Genomic DNA, 26913 nt, shown 5'->3' on the forward strand with positions numbered 1-26913 from the left:
GGCAGCATTCCTCCTCTAAACACGGCGAGTTGAGTTGATGCCAAAGAGCTCGATTGTGGTCTCATCTGACCACAGCACTTTCCACCAGTCCTCCTCTGCATCATTCAGATGTTTAGTGGCAAACTTCAGATGGGCCTGGACATGTGCTTTCTTGAGCAGAGGGACCTTGCGGGCACTGCAGGATTTCAATCCTTGGCGTAGTGTGTTACCAATTGTTTTCTTGGTGACTGTGGTCCCAGCTGCCTGGAGATCATTGACAAGATTCTCACGTGTAGTTCTGGGATGATTCCTCACTATTTTCATGATCATTGACACTCCACGAGGTGAGATCTTGCATGGTGCACCAGACCTAGGGAGACTGACAGTTGTTTTGTGTTTCTTCCATTTGCGAATGATTGCACCAACTGTTGTCACCTTCTCACCAAGCTTCTTGGCGATAGTTTGGTAGCCCAGTCCAGCCTTGTGTAGGTCTACAATCTTGTCTCTGAAATCCTTGGACAGCTCTTTGGTCTTTGCCATGGTGGAGAGTTTGGAATCTGATTGTTTGATGGCTCCTGTGGACAGGTGTCTTTTATACAGGTAACAAAATGAGATTATCAGCACTCCCTTTAAGAGACTGCTTCTAATCTCAGCTTGTTACCTGTATGAAAGACACCTGGTAGCCAGAAATCCTGCTGAATGATAGGGGATCAAATACTTATTTCCCTCATGAACATGCAAATCAGTGCATAATTTTAGACATGCATTTCCTTTGAATTTTTTGTTGCTATTCTGTCTCTCAGTGTTACAATACACCTACCATTCGATTTTTAGACTGATTATTTCTTTGTAAGTGGGCAAACATCCAAAATCGGCAGGGGATCAAATGGGGAGAGAGAGAGAGGTAGGTTGTGTGGTTTTGTTTTTTTTTTTTTTTTTTACTAAAAAGATACATGACGATGAAGCCGCAAGCTGTCACAGCCAGGTGCCGACACAGGGGAGCCGGTGAAACGGGCTGCGGGGGGGGGAAATTGTCTGTTTTTTAAAAGTCAGCATCTACAGCGTTTGTAGCTGCTGACTTTTTTATTTTTTTTTACTTTCACTGGAACTCCGCTTTAAGTCCAATCAATTATGTGCTAGCAAACATCCCTTTTATAAGGCCCCGTTCACGCTTGGGCGATTAGGAATCACGGGCAGAATTGGCAAGATTCTGCCCTCAATTTGATATTGCAGAAAAATGAGTGATATGCCTTTTGAGTGTAATACATTCTGACTAGCACCCCAAGTGCAGTGCGATTTATTTTATTTTTATTTTTTTTTTGGGGAGTCACAAAATGCTTATGTAAAATCGCCTGAATCTGGATCAAAATGATCATCACAGTGAAGATGCACTGAGCTCAGCAGATTGCACTGTTTTAATTTATTTATGATCTTATTTTTTAAACAAACTTTATTGAGATATCACAAAGACATCTAATAAAGTTCAATTGCCGGCCACCACACTGTGCTGATAAAAAGTGCTGCATGTAGTGCTGTCTCTGAGCCCACCCTGCCCGAACACCACCACATCGCAGTGCATCGAACCAGGCACATAGTAGACAAGGCATTTTTCCTTGTCCATGCAGTGGGACTGTGCTGGAATAGTCGCCCAATGCAGTCCCACTGCGTCTGGTATACCCTAAATGAAGGATGTGGGGGGTGTAGGCTGTTGGTGGAGGAGAGCTAGGAGAACAGGTATCAAGAAGGGGATCATATTGGACCTGAGGAAGGAGAGCGGTGGAAGTCAAAGTGGAAAAGGTGGTGGTAAGGCCATTAAAGAAGTTTTAGTGGTAGTGGGGGGAATAAATTTAGCAAAGCTAGAGAGATAGGTCCACGCTATTCTCACCACAAATATAATTTATCAGGGTTGGTCTGAAATATGCAATGGTCTTTTATACTCCCTTTTAAGTTTGTATATTCCAGAAAGTAATAGCAGGTAGTTTGGAACTTTGAACTTCTCCCTTTTTATGGAGATGGCTAGATCTTCCATGGTGTTATTAAAGTGGAAGGAAATGCTTTCTGTAATATTACTTCGCTGCAATAAGTTACACCATATTACAACATTGATGTGTTTAAAATGTGTAGTTGTTTTGTTTCTTTCTACTTTTATTTTTTTTTTTCTCCTTTGTTAAAACATGTTCTGTCACACGTGACTGTGATGTAAAGAGGAAAGGGTTGAAGCTACCCCCCAGGTGAATAAACGATAACCAGCAGCCTCAGCCCACATGGCTCCTCCAAACCATACACCCCGATGCATTTCACCCCACCCACTGGGGCTTAGTCATAGGGTAGTCGCGATCCTTTCTTCCTTACATTTACTAGCCCCATGGACTGGTATGAGGACAGGCCTGAGACCCTTGCTCTGGGACACGGGGATATGCTTTCAACTCTACTTTGAGTGGTGCCTAAAGCAGTATAACTGGTCTCACTGACTGTGATGTTCAGGTCTGGCAGCTGTTGGGGATGTTCCTTGCCTCATAATGGCATTGTTTCTGGGAGTGATGTGCATATCCGGTGGGCATGAACATTGAGGGCATTTCTATGGTAGCAGGAAGCCAAGCAGAGTGGATGGGATGGGGCCAGGTGGAACAAGGAGTGTGGCCAGGCAGGCTGGAGGATGGCAAGGGCGAGGCCAGGTGGAATTGGGTTGGGACTGTACAGAGCTGTGCTTGCCATCCTTACACAGACACCACCAATGGTTCCGAAAAGTGCCTGTGAGCAGCCATATTCGGCAGCACAGGCACACCATTGAAGAAGATCAAGAGAATCACTGATTTGTCTAGATTAGACTGTATTTTCTAATCAGTCAGCGCTTAGAATTACGCATCATATAAGCGTGATTTATTATACATGGCAAGGGCAGATTTTCATTTTTAACTGGAATTCCGCTTTAATATTGATTCTACCAAACTGTTGTTTCATTGTTGGAAGGGTAGCCGTTTTCCGTGATGCAGAGATGTACGAGTGGGTCCTGTTTACCAAGTGAGTTGGGAGGGAATTTGTGTACATTTTTAAGGGGATCTCATGGTGGACAACCAAATCTTTGGGACTTTTTGGGTGATCTTATTGACTTCATCCAGAAGGGTTTCATTTTGGCACCATTTATTACCCACTGAGTGGAATTGGAACTTCTCCTCCTTTTTAGCTGAAGTTCTGCTTTACTAAATCTAGCAAAGTCTCCACTCATATGATCTAAACCTGATGAACTGTCTGCATTTCGATCCATCTGTGTCCAGAGCTGTATACCTGCCGTGTGAGAGGTCCTGTGGCTGCTAGTTCCACAAGATTTATAATGCGATATGGCGATGCCACTACTGTGTGCACATGCTTTATTGACTTATGTTGACAAACATACAAACGTATGTTGTTTTTGCATCATTTTGTCAAATCATTCGACATTTTAGAATCCTGAAACTATCCAGAAAACCAATATGGCAAGTCGTGTGTTTTTTTTGTTTTTTTTTAAATCAATAGCAAATTTCTAGGCTAAATGTGGAGTGAGCTTCACTTTCACTAATTTCTTATAGAGTCAGGAGAAAGTTTGATCACAAAAAATTAGAACAGCTGAAGATTTCTTGCATGCAGATATATTTTGGTGCTAGAGCCTGTAGCATAAGGATATACATCTCAAAACTCTCCAAATGCAAGTTTATTTTTCTTTAACCAAAAGTATTTACCGTATATACTCGAGTATAAGCCGAGTTTTTCAGCACATTTTTTGTGCTGAAAAACTGCCCCCTCAGCTTATACTCGAGTCAACGTCAAGGGGGGCGCGTACAGGGGTGGGCAGAGGGCTGCGGTCTCTTACCTGGCTCCCACGATGATCCATCCAGGAAGCGCTGCTCCTTCTGTCACTCCGGCCACTCCCTCACTCCTGCCGCTCGGCTCCGCCTCCTCACCGGTGATTGGCCGCCAGAACTGTAGCTCAGGAAAGGTACACAGGCGGCCAATCACGGGCGAGGAGGCGGAGCCGAGCGGACCCACGAAAATCGAGTGAGGGAAAAGCCGGTAAGTGTGCAGTGCAGAGGTGCTGCTGCAACCACATATGCTGGCTGCAGCAGCACCATACTGCAACAGGGGTCAGCAAGTGTCATTGGTGTCAGTGGGAGGAATAGTGCCGCATCATTGTTGTCACTGATACTAATGATGGGGCATTATTCCTCCCACTGACACCAATGATGGGGCACTATTCCTCCCAGTGATACCAATGATGGGGCACTATTCCTCCCACTGACACCAGTGATGGGGCACTATTCCTCCCACTGACACCAGTGATGGGGCACTACTCCTCCCACTGACACCAGTGATGGGGCACTATTCCTCCCACTGACACCAGTGATGGGGCACTATTCCTCCCACTGACACCAGTGATGGGGCACTATTCCTCCCACTGACACCAGTGATGGGGCACTATTCCTCCCACTGACACCAGTGATGGGGCACTATTCCTCCCACTGACACCAGTGATGGGGCACTATTCCTCCCACTGACACCAGTGATGGGGCACTATTCCTCCCACTGACACCAGTGATGGGGCACTATTCCTCCCACTGACACCAGTGATGGGGCACTATTCCTCCCACTGACACCAGTGATGGGGCACTATTCCTCCCACTGACACCAGTGATGGGGCACTATTCCTCCCACTGACACCAGTGATGGGGCACTATTCCTCCCACTGACACCAGTGATGGGGCACTATTCCTCCCACTGACACCAGTGATGGGGCACTATTCCTCCCACTGACACCAGTGATGGGGCACTATTCCTCCCACTGACACCAGTGATGGGGCACTATTCCTCCCACTGACACCAGTGATGGGGCACTATTCCTCCCACTGACACCAGTGATGGGGCACTATTCCTCCCACTGACACCAGTGATGGGGCACTATTCCTCCCACTGACACCAGTGATGGGGCACTATTCCTCCCACTGACACCAGTGATGGGGCACTATTCCTCCCACTGACACCAGTGATGGGGCACTATTCCTCCCACTGACACCAGTGATGGGGCACTATTCCTCCCACTGACACCAGTGATGGGGCACTATTCCTCCCACTGACACCAGTGATGGGGCACTATTCCTCCCACTGACACCAGTGATGGGGCACTATTCCTCCCACTGACACCAGTGATGGGGCACTATTCCTCCCACTGACACCAGTGATGGGGCACTATTCCTCCCACTGACACCAGTGATGGGGCACTATTCCTCCCACTGACACCAGTGATGGGGCACTATTCCTCCCACTGACACCAGTGATGGGGCACTATTCCTCCCACTGACACCAGTGATGGGGCACTATTCCTCCCACTGACACCAGTGATGGGGCACTATTCCTCCCACTGACACCAGTGATGGGGCACTATTCCTCCCACTGACACCAGTGATGGGGCACTATTCCTCCCACTGACACCAGTGATGGGGCACTATTCCTCCCACTGACACCAGTGATGGGGCACTATTCCTCCCACTGACACCAGTGATGGGGCACTATTCCTCCCACTGACACCAGTGATGGGGCACTATTCCTCCCACTGACACCAGTGATGGGGCACTATTCCTCCCACTGACACCAGTGATGGGGCACTATTCCTCCCACTGACACCAGTGATGGGGCACTATTCCTCCCACTGACACCAGTGATGGGGCACTATTCCTCCCACTGACACCAGTGATGGGGCACTATTCCTCCCACTGACACCAGTGATGGGGCACTATTCCTCCCACTGACACCAGTGATGGGGCACTATTCCTCCCACTGACACCAGTGATGGGGCACTATTCCTCCCACTGACACCAGTGATGGGGCACTATTCCTCCCACTGACACCAGTGATGGGGCACTATTCCTCCCACTGACACCAGTGATGGGGCACTATTCCTCCCACTGACACCAGTGATGGGGCACTATTCCTCCCACTGACACCAGTGATGGGGCACTATTCCTCCCACTGACACCAGTGATGGGGCACTATTCCTCCCACTGACACCAGTGATGGGGCACTATTCCTCCCACTGACACCAGTGATGGGGCACTATTCCTCCCACTGACACCAGTGATGGGGCACTATTCCTCCCACTGACACCAGTGATGGGGCACTATTCCTCCCACTGACACCAGTGATGGGGCACTATTCCTCCCACTGACACCAGTGATGGGGCACTATTCCTCCCACTGACACCAGTGATGGGGCACTATTCCTCCCACTGACACCAGTGATGGGGCACTATTCCTCCCACTGACACCAGTGATGGGGCACTATTCCTCCCACTGACACCAGTGATGGGGCACTATTCCTCCCACTGACACCAGTGATGGGGCACTATTCCTCCCACTGACACCAGTGATGGGGCACTATTCCTCCCACTGACACCAGTGATGGGGCACTATTCCTCCCACTGACACCAGTGATGGGGCACTATTCCTCCCACTGACACCAGTGATGGGGCACTATTCCTCCCACTGACACCAGTGATGGGGCACTATAACTCCCACTGACACCAGTGATGGGGCACTATAACTCCCACTGACACTAATGATGGGGCTTATACTCGAGTCAATAGTTTTTCCCAGTTTTTTGTGGTAAAATTAGGTACCTCGGCTTATATTCGGGTCGGCTTATACTCGAGTATATACGGTAGCATTGCGTTTTTATTATCAGGATCCATAAACAGCCATTTTACTAATTGCAACTCGTTCTTTTCAGTATTTTTTTTTTTTTTGTTTTGTTTTTTGTTTTTCCCTTGTGTTTTGACCCCAAGGGTGATCAGTTTTCACTTTTTTTTTTATTTTTTAAATTTTTTTTTTTATGACCATGTTTTATATAGTGTCTTTCTTTTTATTGTTGGTTTTTTTTTTTTTTTTTTTTTTTTTTGTTTTATACCCAAACCAATTCTAGAAATTTTTATTATAGGCAATGTTTTTGTAAAAGGTGTACTGCGTGTTTATTAAAAACCAAGTACTAAAGAGATGCCGAAATAATCACCTTTCAGCAGAATGTTGTAACAACCTGCTTAACAGGTGATTATAAGATTCTGCATATCTGACATATTTGACATCAAAATCACTCATGATTCTGTAGTAAGATGGCTGCTGGTGGAGACTTTGTGCTAGATTTATTAAAGTGGAATTTCAGCTAAAAGGAGATGTTCCACCTATTTGTATCCTCCCCTCCCAAAAAAAAAAATAAAATAAAAAAAGGAGGTGGAGAAGTGGGTACCTGTTCTTGATAGATACCCAATCCCACTTTCAGTCTGATTGCCTCAGCAATCTGAGCAGATGTTCAGCCCCCAACCATCCGTCTCCCCCTGCAACCTTCGGGGACACATCACAGGTCCCAGAAGACTGCCAGACCATTTAAACTCAGCATGCCTCTACCATTTACGGTCGGTGGGAAACTATCTGTGAAACTGCAAGCCTTCACTGCCCTGTTTTCCCTTAGTTAAAGCGGATTCCCACCCAAAAGTGGAAACTCCGCTTATCTGCCTACGATTCCCACCCCCCCCGTCCACTGCCAAGCTTTTGGAGGGGTGGTGGGTACCTGGTTTTGATGGGTATTTTTGAAGTTGAGCCCTCCAGGACACTCCCAGAGGACTGCAGGCCATTCCTAAAGTGCAGTGTGCTTCGCCGCATGCTCAGTAGGAAACCAGCTGTGAAACTGCTGGTTTCCCTTAGTCAAAATGGTAGCGCCAGCACCCTACAGGCAATTGAGGAATCAGCTCGGGGTGAGGACACCCCTGCATCCCTGGTCAAGTAAATTCCCCTATATTAAAAGTCAGCAGCTACAGTATTTGCAGCTGCTGACTTTTTAAACTTTTTTTTTTTTTTGTGGGGGGGGACTAGAGCTCCTCTTTAAGCTCAACTTTAGGGGTTGAAACAGGACTGGGCATAAGTCGGTTCAAGGAAGTTTTTGGCAGATCAAATGTTTGCAGGTGAAGAACCTGTCAAGAAACAAAGGAGAGCAGAAACTCATACTGGTAAACAATGCACAATGGTCACACGCTACTGGTGGTAGAGGAAGAAGACTTACACATTGTGAGATCTTTCTTGTTTTGGATCTTGTGAACTGAATCGACATAAGGGCATAGTACAACTTCTTTCTTGAGCAGCTTCAAGGTAGTTCTTGACAGGTAGAAGTTTACAAAACAATATCAATTCACAAGTGGAAAAGCAATCTGTCAAGAGAAAGAAAAATGGGACTTCTACGTAAGAGGCAAAAACAAAGGGTGAACCTAGGAAGAAATTGGACTCCCCCTCATTTAGTCTTGGTTCGGAAAGTCCGGTGCTCTTCTCGTTTACCTAGCTGGAAGGCACAAATTCGAAGTACAGGTTTATTCAAAAAGATGCAGCAGATTTCAAACAAACTGTTTCAGATAAAAGCACATTTTGCACATCACTGGATTTGGGTTTGCAGTTTTATGGTCTTTGTGGTGGTATGCACAAACATGAGCCACGTGTTGCGTGACAAACCTCAAACCGGTAGACCATTACTTGCCACCTCTTCCAATCCATCGTCCTTGACTGTGTCGTTCAGATAATGCCGGACCTCCAAGTGGTAGTGAAGCAGGACACCATCTTCCATCAAAATTAAGTCATTTGAATTTTTTATGCCACTCGTAAATTTGTTTGACAAGGCAGCTTTTGTTGAACCAATGCCAGAACTCATGTTGCACTTAAACAATGGATTCTCACTTTGGAAACTGCAGCACACGAAACAACTTCTCCTGTGGCATTGCCTTTTAGCTATAAACAAGGAACAGCGCCGCTATGTGGCATTGAATGGAACTTCTAGGTGAGCTTTTAACTTCGAACCACCTTCTATCCAGTGATGTGCAGATTCGATCCCTTACAGTTTGTTTGTAATAAAAATTTGAAATCTTCTCTGTCTTTCTGAATAACCCTGTATACTAAAATACACATTTTACATAAATTGTGGAAATTATCAGGCAGGAAGAGTCCACTTAAAAATAAAAAATAAGAAAAGTCAGTGATTTGATGGGCAGAGGTGACCAATGTGGTTTTTCAAAGGATCGGTACGAGTCATTTTAATGTTATTGGATGTTTTAATGAAGTGAACAACTTCTGCCTATACTTTGTACAAACATCGGGTGCCTCTACCCATCAAATTACTGACAGGGTTTTTTTTGAAGCATGGAATAAGATGACTATTACATCTTATTTCTCTATCCTCTAAACATATCAAGCATTTAACCCTTTCAGTGCAGTTGGGGGAACTGCAAGGGTCATTTTTGTGGCATTCCCAGAGTTGGGCTTTGGGCATATTAGCCAAAAAAGTGCTAAAGACAGGTGTGGGGTTTTTTTTGTGTGTTTTTTTGTTTTTTTCGCTATCATGACTGGTAAAAATATATTTTACTCAAATTTCTGGTTTTATGTTTTCCCAAGTTTCAATAAGAGAGTCAAACAGGGAAAGGGTACATTGGCTAAAGCAGAACTATACTATCCTCTCCTCCAGCGATGCATTGTTCATAAGCTCCCACTGTCATCCAATGTGACAATGGTCAGCGCCTGCCAAATGCAGTTGTGGCAGTACATTTAGCAAATGGAGAGGGGTTGCATATAGGGTTGCATATAGTCCATGAGCATCCTCTTCATGTAAGATGTTTTGTTCATCCCTGTTTACGTGCATTGATATTATCTTGTTCGAATTGTGTTTTTTTTGCAATGTTCTTTGCAGTATACCCACTTTGTCCTGCTGCATTTCGTACATTTTGAGACCTGTTGGGCTGTAAAGGCCCTAGCCTTTAGAAATCCTTATGTGGCCCTTTTCTAGTCTTATGAGCTGCTTTGAAGGGTGGGGGGTTGTGGAATGTGCCCATGTTTCATGTTACATGCTAAATATGGGTATAACATGAGACATGGTGGCCTAAGCCTTTAACCCTTCCACTGCAAGGCCCTGCTGTCCACTTTTCACCTTAAGTAGCCAGACTTTTTTTTTTTTTTTTGCTTTTTTCACTTTTTTAACTTTTATGTTGCTATTTGTAACTTGCAGCTTTAAAAGTTTACAAAGGACTCCCCAGGTCCTACACTTTCTGAAATCACAGAATCATTAGACTAAAGATTGATGCTGAATTTTGTACATTCCGTGATATTTGTGCAAATGTTTTTCTTTAAAAATACAGAATCCTTATTAGCACACACAAACACAACTTTATAGAAATCCTACAAAATATAAAAAATAAAATGATAATGAGTTAATAAATATTTATAGTTTAGTGTGCGCCTTTTCACTATTTTGCAAAAGAAGCACAATATAAAATTCAACGAGTAACTTGCACTAGAGAGAGCTGAAGTTTGGCTTTATAGTTGTATATTGTAATTAATGCCCAATCTAACATCTTTATTCAATGACTGTGAATGGTTGCTGAGTCCTAGGGACTCTTCTGCTAAAAGTTAAGTTGCTGAAATCATCATGAACTTATAGTCTAAGTCAGGGGTGTCAAACTCAATTTTTATTGTGGGCCGCATCAGCATTGTGATTGCCCTAGAGGAGCCTGTTGTATCTGTAATACTAAATGTCCAAAGCCAACCCCCCCCAACCATCAGAAGTAGAGTTCCCCACCTTCCCTTACAACCTAGTGCACACCCCTTACCTTGTGCTGCTGCCAGGAAGAAACTAAGGGTGCAGCTGGGAAGCAGTGCAGGGTCAGGAGGAGGACCAGAGAGGGGCTAGAATCAGCTGTCAGAGTCTGCTAAATGCTGAGATTAGGGGAGGTGGAGATGAGGAGTGTGCTGCCGACTACTGAGAAAATGTAGCGGCGGAGACGAGGGGGAACCCTAGCTGCAGGAGAGGTGCAAGGGCCACATGCGCTAGATTTGTCCTGCAGGCCTTGTGCTTATCTCATGTGCTCTAAAGTACACAGCATGGGCGTACTTAAGATTACACCCGAGAACACTTGTTGCTATGTCTTCTGAATATGGGGATACCACGTGTGAGACGTTATCACAAACTAAATGCATAGAGGGGTCCAGAATTCAAGAAGCACCTTCAGGCATTCTAGGGGCATAAATTGGGCATCTAATTTTCTCACTACCTACAGTATCACATTTTTTGGAGGCTCTAAAGCACCAGGACAGTGTAAACGCCCACAAAAGGGCCCTATTTTGCAAAGCAAACACTCCACTGTATTTTCTGAAAAACATAGTGAGTCTTTTGAAAATGTTACTTTTTGCCGCAAGTTTTTTTGAAAATGAAGGAAAGAAAATGAACATTTTTTTTTTTTTTTTTTTTTTTTACAAAAAGTTGTCAATTATTAAGATATCATTAACACACATCATAGGCATGCTTAGAAATGTACCCTAAAACACATTCTGCTACTCCTCCCGAGTGTGGTGATACCACTTTTCACAGTCTAGCCACATAGAAGGGCCCAAAATCCAAGGAACACCGTCAAGCTTTCTATAAGGAAATAAATAACACATCTAATACCCTGATTACCTATCACATTTTTGGAGGCCCTGGAGCACCAGGACAGTGGAAACACTCACAAAATGATCACATTTTAGAAAATAAAGCCCTCATGGTATCTTTTTAGGTGGCATTGTGATTCTTTTGAAGACTCAGAGCTGTTATGAGACAAAAATTAATAACACTACTGAGACTACTAGCTCCTTGCTGTTCATTTCCACCATCACAGGAGGGAGCTTACAGATGCTGAGCTCAAAGCTACTGCATCAGGGGAGAGAGAGAGCACATGTGAGGGGGTTTGATTCAGAGAAAGAGAGCTCGCTCCTGTGTTGGTGGAGCTGAACAGTAAGAGCTAGGATTCTTAGCAATGCAATGGCAACAAGACTGGACAGGATGATGAAATCTTTGGGAGTTTTTTTTTTTTTTTGGTATGGCGGCCTTTACCTTTTTACCCTTTTTAAGGCTTATTCTCATTAGTAGGGATGAGGTCAGACATGTTAATTAGCCTAGCGAAATAACCCAGTCACTGGGCCCCTTCACAGATCGCTCCTCAATATGGATAAGGTACAGCCAAAAAAAGTCTTGTTAAAAATTGCTCATCACACGTATCCCAAGAAATAGTATATAGCGTGGTATTTATTAATTATATGGATCACTCATTAAAACAACATCTAAAAAAAATCCAAATGGAAACAAAACAAACAAATGTGGACTGACTTACTAAAATGGCCACCGATCCAGACCTTGGGAATGGCAGTGTGACATCAACACATAAAGCACATAGTGCTTTAGCCTTCTGATGAGTGCATAGTGGTGGAGGATTTGCACTGTGGATATAGCATGTATCATTTTAACACACTGGGAAACATAATTATTTATTTATTACATGTACTTGTATAGTGCCGTCAATTTACACAGCACTTTACATATATATTGTACATTCACATCAGTCCCTAACCCTCAAGGGGCGTACAGTCTAAGGTCCCTAACTCACATTCATACGTAAACATGCTAGGGCCAATTTAGACAGGATCCAATTAACCTACCAAAACCTGAGTACACGGAGGAAATCTATGCAGGCACAGGAAGAACATGCAAACTCCAGGCAGGTGGTGCTGTGGTTGGGATTCAAACCAACAACCCTAGAACTGCCAGGCGGAAGTGCTATCCATTTAGCCACTGTGCTGCCCATAATTAGTAGAGCTTTCTACTGAGCATCTTCTTCTTTTTGAGACTTTTTATATGGACTGTTATCACACACATTATTTGCACTTTTTGATCACAGTTGTGTATTTATATATATTTAATCCTTTGCTTATTCTTTTTATGTACACTTTGTTCAATATATTGGATGCATTTAGGGTCATGGTTATATGAACATTTGTTGTATAAAATTTTATGCGCTGTAGTATTTTTTTGGTTTATTTTAAAGTGTGACATGTTTGCTATTTATTTACTTGGCTTAACAACATCTTTTATATTTTACAAAAATGGGTATTTTGTGTTTTACGTGCACTAAAATTCATTACATTTTTTTTTCCCAAAAAAAAGTTTTGTTTGAAAAACCGCTGCACAAATACTGAGTGACATTAAAAATTTTAAACGCCCACCATTTTATTCTCTAGGGCCTCTGCTTAAAATATATATAATTTATTCAGGGTTCTAAGTAATTTTCTAGCAAAATAAAATGCAGATTTTTACATATATGTGAGCAGTATCCGAATAGACAGGTCTTAACCACTTCAGTACCAGGCACTTTTACCCACTTCCTGCAAAGGTCAATTTTCAGCTTTCAGTGCTGTCACAATTTAAATGACAATTGTGGAGTCATGCAACACTGTACCCATATGAATTTCTTATCATTTTGTTCACATAAATAGAGCTTTCTTTTGGTGGTGTTTTAATCACCACTGATTTTCTATTCTTTGCTAAATAAACAAAAAAAAAAAAAGTTTTGAAAAAAACCCCACATTTTTCTTCTATGTTTATGAAATTTAAAAAAAAAAATCTTTATAAATTTAGGCCAAAATGTATTCTGCTGCTACATTTCTTTGGTAAAATTAACCAAAATCTGTATGTATATGTGTGTGTATATATGTATGTATGTATATATATGTATGTATGTGTGTATGTATATATATGTGTGTGTGTGTGTGTGTGTGTGTGTGTGTGTGTATATAATTTTTTTTTTTTTTTTTCCTTTATAGCATCTACAAACGTGTGTGTGTGTGTGTAAAATTATACAGTATGTGAAAACTGATCAGTCTGGATGTATTGACGGCCTTTTTAATTTCTTTAGGGACAAAAATGCTAGGACAGGACAAATACCCCCAAATGACCCATTTTTGAAAAGTAGACTGTCCAAGGTATTTAGTAGGAGGCATGGCAAGTTTGTTTTTTTTTTTTTTTTTTTTTTTGGAAAATAAAAAACATATTTATTTTTTTCATACTGTCTCCAGTGTAGTACAGCATCATCCTATAACTTCTGTGGCAGTGAGACACTGACTGATGACAGAATGTTAAAAAAAAAACAGCCATAGCTAATTACATTGTACAGATGGGCTGTGATTGGTCCTGTCTGTACCATGTGATCAATTCAAGTGAGCAACACAATTGATGGCATGAATGAAAGCCATCCATTGCATACAATTGTCATGTGATTTGCCGTGATTGGCCACAGCAATAACATGGTACAGACCGCATCCCAGTACAGTGATCTGTCATCCGCTGTGGCACGCTCTTGGGAGGACATCATGTGACGTCACACAGAGCTCCTGCCTGGCTCTCATTTTGTCTACAGGCAGGGTGGAAAGCAGTTAAAGTGGTTAAGGACTACATATCCCATGGTACCTTGCCTGAAAACTGTGATTCCTGTACTGACTCAGCCTCCTGAAATTCTTCCTCCCTGCACCTCTGTAGTTCAGAAGGCAAGCTCTGTGAAAAATGTGACACAACAGTGCCTACCCACAGGACATAGTGAATATATGTCACAGAATTCAAGGAAAATAAAGTGTGTGGGGATCTTCACAAAGTAATTTACAAATTTCTTTTTTAGTATATTTATTGAAGTTTGAAGTGCATAACAAGCTGTGTTGTGCCCACAGGAGAAACCGTATACATTCACATAAGGACGTTTTGCATGTATGCAAAGTAGATAGTATAACCACGTTTCTCCCCTGTCCCTAGAGGATAACAATCCTCTCCATTAAACTACAGTGCATCCAGAAAGTATTCACAGTGCTTGACTTTTGCCACATTTTGTTATGTTACAGCCTTATTCCAAAATGGATTAAATTCATTTTTTTCCTCAACATTCCACAAACAATACCCCATAATGACAATGTGAAAGAAGTTCGTCTTTGAAATCTTTGCAATTTTATAAAAAATAAAAAAAGTACATAAGTATTGTTCAATACTTTGTTGAAGCACCTTTAGCACCAATTACAGCCTCAAGTCATTTTGAGGATGATGCTACAAGCTTGGCACACCTATTTTTGGGCAATTTCTCCATTCTTCTTTGCAGCACCTCTCAAGCTCCATCAGGTTGGATGCGGAGCGTCTGTGCACAGCCATTTTCAGATCTCTCCAGAGATGTTCTAGTCTGGGCTCTGGCTGGGCCACTCCAGGACATTCACAGAGCTGGCTTGTAGCCACTCCTTTGTTATGTGGGATGTGTTCTTAGGGTTGTTGTCCTGTTGAAAGATGAACTGTCGCCCCAGTCTAAGGTCCAGAGCACTCTGGAACAGGTTTTCATCAAGGATGTCTCTGTACATTGCTGCATTCATCATTCCTTTTGAGCCTAACTAGTCTCCCAGTTCTTACCTCTGAAAAAACATTCCCACAGCATGATGATGCCACCACCATGCTTCACTGTAGGGATGGTATTGGCCAGGTGGTGAGCGGTGCCTGGTTTCCTCCAGACATGACGCTTGGCATTCAGGCCAACGAGTTCAATCTTTGTTTCATCAGACCAGAGAGTTTTGTTTCTCATGGTCTGAGAGTCCCTCAGGTGCCTTTTGGCAAACTCCAGGTGGGCTGCCATTTGCCTTTTACTGAGGAGTGGCTCCCGTCTGGCCACTCTACCATACAGGCCTGATTGGTGGAGTGCTGCAGAGATGGTTCTTCTGGAAGGTTCTCCTCTCTCCACAGAGAAAAGCTGGAGCTCTTTCAGAGTGACCATCGGGTTCTTGGTTACCTTTCTGGCTAAGGCCCTTCTCTCTCGATCGCTCATTTTAGCCGGGCGGCTCGCTCTAGGAAGATTCCTGGCGGTTTCAAACTTCTTTCATTTACGGATGATGGAGGCTACTGCGCTCATTGGGACCTTCAATGCTGCAGACATTTTTCTGTACCCTTCCCCAGATCTGTGCCTTGATACAATCCTGTCTCTGAGGTCTACGGACAATTCCTTGGACTTCATGGCTTGGTTTGTGCTCTGACATGCACTGTTAACTGTGGGACCTTTATATAGACAGGTTTCTTTATATAGACAGGTTTATGCCTTTCCTAATCATGTCCAATCAATTGAATTTCCCACAGGTGGACTCCAATCAAGTTGTGGAAACATCTCAAGGATGATCAGTGGGAACAGGATGCACCAGAGCTCAATTTTGTCATGGCAAGGGCTGTGAATACTTATGTACCTGTGGTTTTTTTATTTTTAATAAATTGCAAAGATTTCAAAACTAACTTCTCTTACATTGTCATTCTGGGGTATTCTTTGTAGAATGTTGAGGAAAAAAATGAATTTAATCCATTTTGGAATAAGGCTGTAACATAACGAACTGTGGCAGATGTTAAGCGCTGTGAATACTTTCTAGATGCACTGTACATACTGGAAGAGAAAAGAAGAATAAAAAAGGTAGGGCACCGACGAACAGAGAGGGGAGGGAAAAAGGAGGGGGGAGAACCACAGACATGGGACCCACACATGCAATGTTTATGAGTGACCACAACTAGTCGGAGGCAAGGAAGGAATACCTTATCCAGGGTTTCCAGACTTTCAGGAACTTCCTGTGTTTGTCCTTTAAAATGTTAGACATCTGCTCATTAACCATCAGGGTGGTCATCCCTTTTTCACACCCTGGAAGGCAATGGGTCATCAGCAGAAATAAAAAGGTATGAGGCCAATTTCTGTTGGGGTGCAAAAAGGCCCGTTATCGGGCAGTGTAAAAGAGTCAGCCATGTGTCTTTATGGACCATTACGTGAAATAAGGTTCACAGTAGGCCAAAAACCCTGGACCAGAAGCTGATCAGACCTGGGCATAACCACCATATATGTAGAATATCCCCATGCTGGACACAGTTCCAAAAGCATCTGTCTTTGCTGCCCAGGTAAGCAAAAGCAATCCTAGGCAGGACCTAGTACCACTGCAGGAGCACTTTATAGGTGTCCTCGAGGGTAACGGTGTAAAATGAACATTTTGCTATCTTCATTGAGGCCTTACTCCAGTCACCAACTCCCCCCCCAATACTTGATCCAAGATCTTGCTCCCAGTTCGTCACATAAGAGTGGGCCAACATGGACAACCTACTATTAAGAGTGGCAAAAAGTGTCCATATAAGGCCAGGGGACCCTGGAGGATGCAAACAAGTATGCGCAAAAGACTTACAGTCAGGTTAGGTGGAAGCATGATGAAGGGATGACATCCAATGCCGCAGTTGCAGGTAATGAAAGTGCTTCCGTTGTGGGGCCTCATACGTCTCCTAAAGAGCCTCCCATGACGGAAACAAGTGTGAGGTTTAGAAAGTGATGCACCCTCATAAACCCATGAGAGGTCCACCTGGAGAAAGAGCGAGTATGGTCAAATCCTGGTGGGAAAAGGGGATTAATAGTGATCAGTAGAAGAAGCAGAAAAGGAGACCTCAGATTTCATGAATACCGAACAGAGTCCCACATCCTTAGGCTGTGGAGCATAAGAGGGTTTAATTACAGGGGTTGCAATTTATGAGGAAGCCAGAGTAGAGCTTGCATATCAGTAGAGGCACAGTTAGGCAGTTCCAAGAGCAACCACAACGGGATGACTGATGTGGCATGCAACATGGGCAACTGGAAGATTTGAGCAGCCAGATAATGTTTTTTATTTATTACAGGTACTTTTATAACACCATCAATTTACATATATATTGTACATTCACATCGGTCCCTAACCCATACAATATAAGGTCTGTAACTTACATTCATACATACACATACTAGGGACAATTTTTTTAGATGGGAGCCAGTTAACCTACCAGCATGTCTTTTGGAGTGTGGGAGGAAACCGGAGTACACAGAGGAAACCCACGCAGGCACAAGTAGAACATGCAAACACCAGGCAGGTAGTGCTGTGGTTGGGATTCGAACCAATGACCTTAGTACTGCCAGGGAGAAGTGCTAACCCTTTAGCCACTGTGCTGTTATATTAGGGACTCCCAGGCTGCCTTGCAATTTCTGGGTATAAAACGTAGACCTGGGAACTCTGGGGTGTTTATGGGCCCAAATAAAGTAAAGGACTCTATTCTGCAAGAGGCAGGCTGAGATTGTAGACTCATAATATTCAGTGCTGTAGTTTTGGACCAATTTATGTGGAGTCAGGATATAGCTGAGAAATGATTTAATGTCACCTAGAAGTTAGGAAAGGTAACAAGAGGGTTGGTGTACAGTGTACTGAACGCCAGATACAGCTGTGTTCAAAATAATAGCAGTGTGTTATTGCATTTTTGAGGATTCATTTCATTATTGAACAACTACAACTTGCCTAATAATTGTGCACTGTGTAGAGAGCTTTCCTTATTAGAAGACACAGTCCAAAGTTTCAGTGCTATTGTTCTGCTGTAAATGTTTATTTTAAAGGGAATAATGTGTATATATCATGTATTAAAGTTTTTGTGTATGTATTCTATTATATTCTATACTTATTGTAAAAGAAGAATGCAGGAAGTAAGATTGAGCTTTGCATTCCTCTTTAGTTTTCAGCCTGCCATAGGTTTTACCCTGACATAAAGATTGCATTATCAAAATAATAAAATTAAGGTATACCAGTTTTTAGGAGAGAGGAGTCACCAAAAAAACAGGGGTGGGGTTATTAGAAATAAAAAAAATGTATTTGTATCTAGACAATGTCTGCTGCATTGGACAGATTCCATAGTAATTGAGGTGATAGGCAAGTTTTTATATAAGTACCTGAAATAAATAATAACATCTCAGTGTTTGACCCCCCCCCCCCTTCCCCTCCCTGATCACTGCTGCCCATGTGATGTGAAGACTATTAAAGATTTAAGTGGTGGCTTTCCAAACTGTTAGGCATTATGTGCTTTCTGTATGGTTTTTAAGAAACTTCCAGGGTATTAACACCTTCCCACCCAGCTTATAGCAGATTGACGGCCGGGCGGGACACTCGCTGTTGTGACTGGGCGTCATATGGCGTCCTTTCAAAACGGGCCGCTCACGTGGCCGCGGGGCTGCGCATTGGCGTGATCTACCATCGGCTGTGTCCACTGGACACAGTCGATGACCTATCACTACATCGGCTTGTTGCCAGTGTCATGTGACTGCTGTGACCAATCACAGCAGATCACATGTCAATTGTATAAAATGGATGGTTTCCTGTCATGCCATCCATTGTATACAATTATGTTGTTAGCTGTGACTGATCAAGGCAGTCACATGATACAGACAGGGCCAATCACCGCCCATCTGTATCATGTGATCAGCTTTGCCCAATCACAACAATAGACTGAATCAGTTTCATTCAGTAACAATGAAATACATTGGTATTAGCAATCATAATGTGTTAACAAAAAAAAAAAAATCTCGATCGCTTGCCCAGAGTAGTTCAATGTTACTATGGTAACATTGTATTGCTTTGGTCACAGTGTGCTGAAAAATAAAATTCATAAAAAAAGAAAAACATTTAATTTAAAAAATAATAGAAATATTTGAAAAGAAATACACATTTTATTATTATTATTATTTTCACCAAAGAAATGTAGCAGAATACATGTTGACCTAAATTTATAAAAAAATGTTATTTATTTGCAAAATTTTATAACAAACGACAAAAAGTGTTTTTTTTTTTTCAAAAGTTTCAGGTGTTTTTTGTTTTTATTTAGCAAAAAATAAACTCGGTGATTAAATACCACCAAAATAAAGCTCTATTTGTGTGAAAAAAATGATAAAAATCTCATATGGGTACAGTGTTGCATGACTGCGCAATTGTCATTCAAAGTGCAACAGCGCTGAAAGCTGAAAATTGGCCTGGGCAGGAAGGGGGTATAAGTGCCCAGTATTGAAGTGTTTAACCACTTGCCGTTTGGAACAATTATGACATTTTTCACATACATGTAAAAATCAGCATTTTGTTGCTAGAAAATTACTTAAAACCTCCAAGCATATATTTTCTGAAAGTAAAGGTCCTGAAGAATAAAATGGTGTTTGTTGCAATTTTTTGTCGTGTACATATGCACAGCTGTTTTTCACACAAACAGTTTTCAAGAAAAATACACCTAAATGCATTTTAATGCACACAAGCAATAAAATATCCAATTTCTGGTAAATCTAAAAGATGGTGTTGCGCAGAGTAAATAGATACCACACATGCCAAGATTTAAAATTGTGCAAGTAGAAAAAGGCAAGAGCCACAGGTAAGGCTAAAATGATATCATCTTAAGGGCTCGTTCACACTTGACTGTTTTACCAACGTTTGCTAAACGCCCCTATAGCGTTTGGCAAGCGTTGGTCTGGCGTTTGTGGAGCGTTTTTAATGCTCGGCAAACACTCCGCAAATGCTGCATGCATCTTTTAGTGGAGGTTGCTAGGCGTTTGCAGAGCGTTAAAAACGTCCCACAAACGCCTATAATGAAGTTTGAATGTTGTTACTGCTCTGCAAACGCCCCGCAACCGGGCGTTTGCGGAGCGGCACTATAGACTAGAGTAGGAGGCTTCAACTCCTCCTGACTCGACCAGAGGTGTCCGTTTTGCCGCGCCACTACCGCTCCCGTTAGAACAGCACCATGTGCTGCAATGGGCAGAATTGTCCGAGGCGTTTGGGAAGCGGTAAAAACGCTTCCCAAACTCCTTTCTGCCGCTAGCAAACAAGGCTAGTGTGAACGTAGCCTTATTTATAACTGGTGATAAAATAGCCAAAATTACGCCAATGTGTTTCAGCCCATCAGGCCTTAGTCACGGTCATGACTAAGCTTTGATGGGCTGAAATGCGTTGGCTATTTTATCACCAGTTATGGATAAAGATGAGATTTTTAGCCATACATGTGGTGCTTGACTTTTTTCTAAATGGGATTATCTGTGGTGCTACCCTCGTAGCAGATGATTACTGCTTTGGAGATTAGCAACTCAGACACACCTGTTCCAGTTAAAATTGCGCAGGCCTGTGAAATGGCGACAAACTATGGCACCTAAAATTTACCCGTAGGCAATGTTTTAAAAGCCTTTACAGGCTATCAATGTAAGGTTAAATGTGAACTCTGGTGCTAGAATCACTTTGACGTTAGTGGTGACACCTCACATTTGTGGTGCAATTGCTTTTTACATACATATGCATGCGGGACCTATGTGCACATTTGCATTTATGGAGATATATGGGGCCTGTTAGACCCCCTCATCCCTCCTCTGCCCTTCTTTGCGCTCCGGCCAGTGAAACACAGCATTAAAACTGGTGGTGAAGAAGTCTTCGCTGCTTCCAGCTTCATTCGTCACAGAGGAGATGGCAGAACAGATGTTTCTTTATCTCCTTTGTGGCCAGCTGAACTGATCGTTTACAACAGTAGCGGGCTCTCCAGTAGAGTTCTGTTTTATTTGACCTAAAATGTTTGAGAATGTGTTACTTATAGTGCCCCTCGGTTTCTCACATTGCTCTTTGGTACTCACAATGCCCATCAATCACGCACAGTGCCCCCTGTTCACTCACAATGCTCCACGGTTATTCATAGTACCCCTCAGTACTTACAGTCCCCTCCTCAGTACCCATTGTCCAGTGGTCTTTCATAGCGGTTCTCTACAGAACACTTACACTGCAGCCTTCACATTCTCCACACCACCAGTTGCTGAAGTGTCTGTTCTCACAGTCCCTATGCTTCTCCAGCATTTTGGCCAACTGTGACCTCACCGCTCCAGAAAACCGGCTCATGACATCCCAACACGTGTTACTCCAGCAGCCCAGCGATTCTGCTCAGTTTCCACCAAATCTTTTCAGTCACCCCTACTACCACTCCTGTGATCCCTAGTGGCAGCTCCTGCTCTACTGTTGCTGTTTTTTAAATGTTTTAAATATTTTTAATTAAAAATCAAGAAAATAACCAATTAAAGCCAGGTACTGTGTCATGTCTATGGGGGTGCAGCAGCTACACAGACAGTCATTTGACAGCCATGTTGGTGAGTGGCCCTGATCAGTGTTTTTTTTTTTTTAATTAAATAAAAAAACCCAAATTAACCATTAGTTTCGGTTCACACTACTGCAGCCTGAAAGTGCTACTTTGCCAGGTGACTTCCTGGTGACTTGAGTACTACTTTGATGCGACTTTCAAGGAATGCCTGGGTAACCTTCTTGTAATGTTGGATCCAAATCACAGCATTATAGATGAGGATCCAGCTTGGAAGTGACTTCCATTAAATTCCATGGGCAACTTGAAGTAGTATAGGATCCTTTTCTAAAGTTGCAGCGACTTCAGTAGTACTAATAAGACAGCTCTCATTGACTGACATGGGTGTCATGCAACTTGGGGTCTCACAAGTCTGATCCCAAGTTGAGGCAGTGTGAACTAAGCCTAACAGTGCAAAACACAAATTAGGGGTTCAGCACTCTCCATAGATTAAAAAAAATCTACCTCTTAATCAAAAAGCCTTTAAAATACACATTCACCCAACTCTGAACTAGAGTATATTGTGCAAGGAAAAAATGGGTGAATGTAATGAACATGGGCTGAATAGCACAGTAAAGCACTTTTCCCATCTTGTTTAAAATTTTCGCAAATCTCATTTGAACCTATTTTTAATGGGAAAATCCCATTTGAAAATTGTGCAAAAAACACATAAATTTGAGTAAATATGAAAACTGAGTCTTGGCTGAAAAATTGATGAACCCTCTAAATAAAAACTGCAAATATTGGTCAAAAATAGTGATTAATATACTCCTAGGTCTGGGCTTGTGTTTGAAGATCCAACATGGAAAATAATTGGGCTCCTTGCCAAGTGTAGCATCAGATGTGACTAGTTTGCTTGCTTGAAAACTACATTCCTATTCCAAGTAAGGAACTCAAAGTACGGAAACCACTAGATCTTCACTATAGCCAGGTAACAAGTATGTTCAGAGGGATAGATGACCATATCAGAACTTCGTGAAAGAAAATGGGTGGAAATCTCCCCAATAGGGACATAGACAGCAGTGTAAACCTGCCAAAGGCCCTAGCCCTTCTCTGCTCTCGCCAAATTGAAATAAAATGTCTTGTCTGGAGTTGGGCTTTAATCAGGCCCAGGTTTCCTTGATGAGAACCATATATTCACACATGTTCTCTCATGATGACTGCCAGCACCACCGATTTATATCCCGACAAACAACGAATTTCTATTTGACTCCTATTTGTTGAAGTGATCATACATTATGAGGTATAGATTTAGTTTATGGTGACATTGACTTGTTCTCTATTTTTCAGCTGCTTCCACTTTGGCTATGCAAACCTTTGTGTGTGCGTGCAGTTTATTTACTTCACTTCCTTCTTTTCTTTTTCCACCAGATGTTCTCAAACAATGATGAAGCTCTTATTAACAAGAAGCTTCCCAAGGAGCTGCTACTTAGGTGAGCACTTTTGAGATTCACAAAATTTTCACAAACAACATTCTATAGATAAACAGATGCATAATCTGTGTATCGGATGTATAGTCTGTATCTCACTTTATGTTCCTTAAAGCTGACCCAGCTTGGCTGGGGTTTGACAATCTAAAGGGTAATAGTGTTTCTTCTTCATTTTCATAGGATTTTCTCCTTCTTAGATGTTGTTACACTTTGTCGGTGTGCCCAAGTCTCCAGGGTAAGTGAAGTGGGTTTAAGATTATCCCCTCCAAAACTAATTTTTCACGTTTTTTGTGCAGGTATAAGGCGACTAACTTTCTCCATAGCTCTTAAAATGTACATGAACACAGTACCATAGCAGCCAACTGTAATGCAGCATATTATATTACTTACTTTTAAATGGAACCTTAAAAATACGGACTAAAAAAAAAAAGCTCACAAGTTAACAAATTGCATACAATCAAGCTTTTTAGTACAGAAGAGATATACTATGTCTCCTCTGCATTAAAATATTTCAGCAACTGTCAGAAAAATTGAACTCTAGTGCAATCATGGGAGTGATGTCATCTAGGTCTAGCCCAGCAATGGGCAAACTACGGCCCGCGGGCCATATACGGCCCGGCGGACCTTTTAATCCGGCCCGCGGAGCGTGATACATTGGCTGTCAGGATGTGTGTAGGCGGGGCAGCGTGCCGAACGTGAGGGGAGCTAGGCTCCTCTCACAGTCCGCCCTGAAGACCGGAACGGCGCGGGAACACGGCGAGAGGAACGCGCGGAGCAAAGGTAAGTGAATTGACACGGGGGACTTGGCTTACTACTTGGGGGGGAATAGTACTGTGGGGGATGAAATACTATATGAGGGATGAATTAATATGGGGGATGAATTACTATATGGGGGATGAATTACTATGCTTTCTATGGGGGAATATTACTATACTTACTATGGATGACACATACACATCATTCATCTACTCTTGGTCCGGCCCCCGGGTCCAATATATATGAACCCATTGCGGCCCTCAAGTCAAAAAGTTTGCCCACCCCTGGTCTAGCCGATAAAGTTGGCCAAAAATCGAAACCCTGGAGAAGGATGGCCAAAGATATCAGGGAGCTTCTGAACACTGTTGGAGAGGTGGCCAGTATAGTTCTGCTTTTTTTTTTTTCTTAAATCTTTATTCAACATTTCCTTCTACAATCAAGAGACTGCACAGTGTCCCTTTCATACACTGTTCAAAAAAATTAAAGGAACACTTTGAAAATGCATCAGATCTTAATCTCATGCTGGATATCTATACTGATATGGAGTGAGTAATGTGTTAGGGAACGTAAGGATGCTCCATCGTTTGATGGAAATGAAAATGATCAACCTACAGAGAGGACTGAATTCAAAGACAACCCGGAAATCAAAGTGAAAAAATGATGCAGCAGGCTAGTCCATTTTGCTGAAATTTCATTGCAGCAACTCAAAATGGTACTCTAGTTTGTACCAAGGTTGGGGCATGCTTTTAATGAGACGATAGATGGTGTCCTGGGGTGTTTCCTCCCAGATCTGGACCAGGGCATCACTAAGCTCTTGGACAGTCTGAGGTGCAACCAGGTGGCATCGGATGGACCGAAACATGATATATCCCAGAGGTGTTCTATTGAATTTAGGTCAGGCGAGCGTGGGGGCCATTCAATGGTGTCAATTTCTTCATCCTCCACGAACTGCCTGCATACTCTCACCACATGAGGCCGGGCATTGTTGTGCACCAGGAGGAACCCAGGACCACCAGCATAGGGTCTGACAATGGTTTCAAGAATTTCATCCCAGTACCTACTGGCAGTCAGAGTGCCATTGTCTAGCCTGTAGAGGTCTGTGTGTCCCTCGACATGTATGCCTCCCCAGACCATCACTGACCCACCACCAAAATGGTCATTCTGAACGATGTTACAGGCAGCATAACGTTCTCCACGGCTTCTCCAGACCCTTTCATGTCTGTCACGTGCTCAAGGTGAACCTGCTCTTGTCTGTGAAAAGCACAGGGCGCCAGTGGTGGACCTGCAAATTCTGGTGTTCAATGGCAAATGCCAATGGAGCTCTATGGTGCCATGCAGTGAACACAGGGCCCACTAGAGGGCTTCAGGCCCTCAGGCCACCCTCATAATGTCTGTTTCTGATTGTTTGGTCAGAGACATTCACAACAGTGGCCTGCTGGTGGTAATTTTGGAGGGCTCTGGCAGTGCTCATCCTGTGCCTTCTTGCACAAAGAAGCAGATACTGGTCCTGCTGATGGGTTAAGGACCTTCTACAACCCTGTCTAGCTCTCCTAAAGTAACTGCCTGTTTCCTGAAATCTCCTCCATGCTCTTGAGACTGTGCTGGGAGATGCAGCAAATTTTCTGGCAATGACACACATTGATGTGCCATCCTGGAGGAGTTGGACTGTCTGTGCAACTTCTGTAGGGTCCAGGTATCACCTCATGCTTCCAGTAGTGACACTGACCCTAGCCAAATGCAAAACTAATGAAAAACAGTCAGAACAAATGAGTAGGGAAGAAAATGTCAGTGACCTCCACCTCTAAAACCATTCCTGTTTTGGGGATCATCTCATTGTTGCCCATCTAGTGCTTGTGTTGTTAATTTCATTAACACCAAAGCAGCTGAAACCGATTAACATCCCCCCTCTGCTTAACTGACTAGATCAATATCCCAGGAGTTGAATTGACTTGATGCTATAGTTTGACTACAAGGTGTTCCTTTAATTTTTCTGAGCAGAGTATATAACGGTGGACATATCTGCCTTCTCCAACACTGCTACAGCTTTAACAGAGGCTGTCAATCAAAACCGCAGAGCCAGCTCAGGGGTGAGGCAGCTCAACTAACTACAGAAGGCTTTCCAAAAAGAAAACTGAGACCCAAAACTGATCACGCCAGCATAGATCTGCCTTCATGGTCAGAATGAAAAAGACAAAGGGGTAAACTCCCAGAATCACCAGGTATATATGGTGCCTTGAATGAAGGAATAGCAAAATAAGCAGGCAAAATTTAGCCAACACAAAATTACATACAAGACCTATATGGGAAATTAACTAAATAGAGGTTACGCCCGTGCTACCTGCTATGTGATCCAACCAATGTGCAGTAAATCCATAATAATAACTGGTTGCTGCAACCATCTATTGTGTTTCCACAATTAAAAACGTAAATAAAAATATGATTTTTTTTTTTTTATTCAAGACCCATATGTGAGATAGAATATATACGATACATTTACAGTGGGGAAAATAATTATTTGATCCCCTGCAGATTATGTAAGTTTGCCCACTTACAAAGAAATTAGGGGTCTCAATTTGTATGCAGTCAGCAGGCCCTTGCACTACATATCTGAAAGTAAATCTAAAGGAAATTGAACAACAAAATTTGCATAATGTATGGCCAGCTTAAGGCCTCGATTACATAGGGATACCTAAGCTTACATCAGTGTGAGGGCCTTGTTTTTCCCAGGCAGAATGCACAGGTGTTTCGTGCAGGCAGTCCTATTCATGTCAGTTGGGATGCAACTGCAGACATACAGCTGCTGCTCCCAATTTAACATCTGTGTGGGTGCGAGTATTTCCCCCCAGTTGCAGACAACGTGCGTTCGGGAACCCACACAGATATCCGATTGGGAGCAGCGGCTGTGTCTGTTCAGCCGCTG

General features: G+C 42.9%; 1 protein-coding gene across 2 annotated transcripts in view; it reads left to right on the forward strand.

Moving 5' to 3' along the window:
- Positions 1 to 26913, forward strand: part of FBXL20 (F-box and leucine rich repeat protein 20) — a 110376-nt gene that overhangs the window by 20059 nt on the left and 63404 nt on the right. For both annotated transcript variants that reach the window (XM_089654871.1, XM_089654872.1), the window contains exons 2-3: positions 23179 to 23240; positions 23418 to 23472. In XM_089654871.1, coding sequence (XP_089510997.1) covers positions 23179 to 23240; positions 23418 to 23472 — 117 coding nt within the window. The remainder of the gene's footprint in view (positions 1 to 23178; positions 23241 to 23417; positions 23473 to 26913) is intronic.

Source organism: Staurois parvus, unplaced genomic scaffold (genome assembly GCF_062004578.1).
Source record: "Staurois parvus isolate SC_StPar_1 unplaced genomic scaffold, SC_StPar_1.0 ptg000813l, whole genome shotgun sequence".
Classification (NCBI taxonomy): domain Eukaryota; kingdom Metazoa; phylum Chordata; class Amphibia; order Anura; family Ranidae; genus Staurois; species Staurois parvus.